Source organism: Cryptomeria japonica, chromosome 4 (assembly GCF_030272615.1).
Source record: "Cryptomeria japonica chromosome 4, Sugi_1.0, whole genome shotgun sequence".
NCBI lineage: Eukaryota > Viridiplantae > Streptophyta > Pinopsida > Cupressales > Cupressaceae > Cryptomeria > Cryptomeria japonica.
Genome location: NC_081408.1, coordinates 548,514,378 through 548,518,741, shown reverse-complemented (window position 1 = coordinate 548,518,741; position 4,364 = coordinate 548,514,378). Strand labels below are relative to the sequence as shown.

Sequence of the window (4,364 nt, the reverse complement as noted above, 5' to 3'; positions counted from 1 at the left end):
ATCCTTTTTCTCGTATATTTATGTAACATGTGTACGTGAGCTCAAATCTCTGGATTCATTAATTTATTATTTCATATTTGCAACGAATTTAGCCAGGGGCGTTTAATTTCTGTGCATATACTTCCACGTGATGGTACAGGCTCATTAGTTTACAGGGAGGCCATCGAAAAATTTAATTCAAACTGTAAAGAAGTTAACCAGCAACACGTAACACGGGATCCACTATTCACCAATCAGCCGTTAAAAATTGCTATAAGGACGATCATGGTAGATGGGTGTCAGAGATCCCTCGTTAGCTTTTCGCCGTCACATCCTTTTCTAGATGTAATTGCAATTATTAAATAATTATTCATCTCTGCTCCATAGCAAAACCCTGCTAGCTATCACAGATTCACAACTCAAATATCTATGGTGGTAGAGACTCGTGGGCAGGAAAGAACCCACAAATTTGCAGAAGTACTGTTGTTTCTCTACTCCCTAGGCATAATGCATTTTCCCCGTGTGGTTACAAGCTGTGGGTCGTTTACCACACCGGATCATAACAATTATAATCCTTCTTTGCAAATTCCACACGGTCTCAATCATGGTGGTGACAATCTGAGCGCAGTGGGGGAGAAGTATAAGAAGAATATCCAGGCCTTGGTGCCCTCTCAATCGCAGGTAACGCCCCACTTTCATCAATTTCCTAAAGAACAGTGGGTTGGTGGAGGACGAGAAATGGGCCTCGAAATGAAACGATTTGTTCATGGTGGTTCGGTTGCATTGCGTTGTTCGTCGTTCAAGGAGATCCACTCGCTCTCGGAAAGGGTGAGGCGTACTGAAATGAATCAATTGTTTGCAGAAATGAATTCCTTGTTGCCAAGTTCAGCTGTTAAGGTAAGCTGCTCGTGGCCTTGTATATTCTCAGGGTGCGTAAGTGTCGAAAAGAGTAAGGATCAGGTATCAAAAAGCTCCATGTAAATTGTTAATTTAAAAATGTGGAGAGAAAAAATATAATAAACATAAAACAGAGAAAGAAAATAATAAATACAGTAAAGATACTAGATACAAATTTATAGTGGTTCATTATAAAAGCTACGTCCACTTTCAAGTAGAAAAATATTATATATTCATCCTTATGTAATACATGGTCTGTCTTCAACTATTTATACAAATATTCAACTATCAGTGAAGAGTCCGGTGAAAGGGTCTTACCCATGAAAGTCAATGGACACAGCCATGTATTATGACATCCCTGCTTCCATTTTCAAACTCACATTGCAACCAGCCTACAAAATTTTAACTTTGTGAACTCTTGCACATACGCTTCCGATGAATCTTCTCCAAATCAAATCGGAGGCAATATAAATTAGCAGCTTTTTATGATTATGAACCAAATAAAGGAAAGCTTCTGCCCAAACTTTCTCTGCCACTTCAAGGGCTCTATCAATGAAATGATCACTATACATAAGAATCTTTTGCTCAACAATACAAATAGGATTGTGCAAACTATATCCATGAATCTTATCCGTATATCCTCTCTTAATAAATTACTGAATGTGATTAAAAATATCAACTAAACAGCATACACAATTTTACTCTATCAAACTCATAGCCTTAACCAGATTATATTTTCGACATTGTGGAATTCTAGTTATTCAAATAAACCAATATGGTATTTTTAAGAAAATCTATAGAAGAAATAGCCGCCGAAGTCTTTCATTTTCTTAAGATTCAAGGCAGATGTTTGTAGATAATCTCAGTGTTGTTATGATAATAAGAAGGCAGTAATCTATAGAACTGCAAACCCTGACAATAGGACTTTTCTAAGGTAAGGTCATGTATAAAATATTACAGAAGTTTCCAAGACTTTACATCTAACATTCTAAATATCAATTACTTTCAGAGAAGTAAGGCGTGCATAGTGTCAGACATTGTAGACTACATTCAATATCTCCAGCACCAGTTAGCCCTTCATTCTAGTCAAAATGGAGGTCCCAAATTGCCTCTTAAAACGGGCAGCAGAAGTCCTCGGTTGAAAAATGAATCCATACCAGAAATGGAGGCTCCCTCTTCTGATTGTGGTAAATCTGATTCGATGCCATCCTCAAACACCAAGTCTGTGAACGAAAATCTCAATGTGTTCTACAACGGCAAAGACATTTTTATTACAATGAAGTGTGTGATGAAGGTGAATGTTCTCACTTCTCTCATATATGCAGTGGAGTCACACAACATACAAGTAATCAATGGCTTCGTTTCTACCACCGATACAGTAGCATTTCACTGTCTCCATGCAAAGGTTGGTGCACATACTCAACATAACCTAATTAACTCTAATTAGATTCGATCAATGTATTTCAAAGATTTGTTCTGATGACAGGATATAAATGTATATTTTTCTCAGGTTACAGATATTTTAACTCCAGAGGCGAAAGAAACATTATATGGAAATCTGATGAAGCTTATGAAATCTGAGTTTATGATAAGCTTAAAATCCGAGTGAAGAAGTCCTAAAGGCTTATGAAAACAATATTTATTTGTCAGGTCATTTAATTATTCTGAACATCAGTAGAAATATGAGGGTTACATATGTTACAGCTTATGTCAATAGCTACTCTGAAATACACTATACATTGTCTTCGTGAATATCATTTTACTAAATTGCAGTTTACTATTATTCAACGTTAACCAATAATTAATAGTATTTAGCCGGTGTAAAATGTTTCTCACCAGAGTAATGTTAATATCAGAATGTCTTTCATCTGGCTGTGGGTTAGCCTTAAACTTCCTATAAAATTAAGCCTTGATTTCCCTAATTACTCCCTTAATTTTTTTCACTCATTAGTATATCATCAACTTATTATTCATAATGATTTAATCCTTTCCAATATATACAATGATCTAAAGAGTCGTAAATGATAATCTTATAATTTGTATTGTAGTAATTTCAGTGATTTTGATGTCTATTTCTTTAACATGATTCAATATTCATTGAATCTATTTCTTAAGTCTTTACCATTACTTATTAATGCCCTTGCCATCCTTTTTTTACACTGCATACTTCTTTATGTGGATCCAGTGGATAGTATCTCTTGCAAGTTGAATGTGGATCATTTTGTAATACTTTGATCCAGTTTAGGATACTTCATTCTTGTAGTATGTGATTTTGAGTGTTTATTATAAGCTAGATTTTGATATATATTTGCAATCATTCTAGACCAGTGATGTGTTCAATTGCTTCATAATGATTTAATTATATTGTTGCATTGAGATGCATGCTTCCTTCTTGTCTCTAGTTGTGAGAACCATTGCATGATTGATTTGGGTACTTGACTCATTTGGTGGTTGCTATGGCATGATCTTGACCTATTGTGTTTGATGCAAATGAGGATATGAAAATGTATCATGGCATTGTGTTTAATATTAATATCTCGTTCAATTGAATGGGATGAGCTTAGGTGTAGGTACCAATTGGCTCATAATGGCTAGTAAGAGGATGTGAAGAAGGTGGAATTTCAATTTGATGACTTGATTTTGAGGATCATTTATGTTCTTTGTGAGGTTGACCTAAGTAAATCCTATGTGTATTGAAAATTATCTAAAGAGATAATCATGATCTATAGGTAAGAATAAAGTGCATTAAATTAGTGTCAATTAGAAAAAAATAATCATAATAAAGATAAATAAAGATTAGATCATAAACTTATTATTTCATGATAGGATATTGTATCAAAAAACTTTATAGATCAAAACATACACAAAACCAAATTAAAATAACATGAATATACTAATTTCTAAATTCCATTATTAAACATAATAACCATTTTTAAATTTTCCAATGTATTCCCGAATCTCACTAAAATATTTTTATTCTAAGCTTGGTGTAATGGAAAATATGAAGGATTCTTTATCTAATGGCTCGTCCATGTTGTAAGCACCTAGAAGATGCTGTGTTCCATTGAGTTAATATTTTTAAAAAAGGTTGTTTCTGCACTCTTATGCTAATTGATGTACCTTTAAAATTGCATCCTCAAAATATTCTTTTCTTTCATCATGATCATTCCTCATTCCTTAATCCATGTGTCTAGGTACACAATTTATTTCTTTAGAAACAATGACATACAAAATGTTGCAAGAGACTTATACTCAATCAATTGGCTCATAGTGGCTAGTAAAAGAGTGTTAGGAAGTTGTAATTTCAATTTGATGAATTAATTTTAAAGAACATTTATGTGATTTGTTAGCTTGACCTAAGTGTGAGGTGGTGAAATAAGGATTCTCTACTTTAGCTATATAAACAAGGAATAGACCTATTTGATTTTCTCCTTACATTAAAGGGAGATTAAATCAATAGATTAACCTCCAAGGGATGAATGTTGATT

General features: G+C 33.8%; 1 protein-coding gene across 1 annotated transcript; it reads left to right on the top strand.

The window, feature by feature from the left end:
* Nucleotides 1-435: 435 nt before the first annotated feature.
* LOC131034972 (anthocyanin regulatory R-S protein) lies at nt 436-2,539 on the top strand. Its single transcript, XM_057966591.2, has 3 exons — nt 436-876; nt 1,886-2,281; nt 2,387-2,539. Exons 1-3 carry the CDS (start codon nt 487-489, stop codon nt 2,483-2,485), a joined length of 885 nt encoding a protein of 294 aa, XP_057822574.1. The 5' UTR covers nt 436-486; the 3' UTR covers nt 2,486-2,539.
* The last annotated feature ends 1,825 nt before the right edge of the window (nt 2,540-4,364 follow it).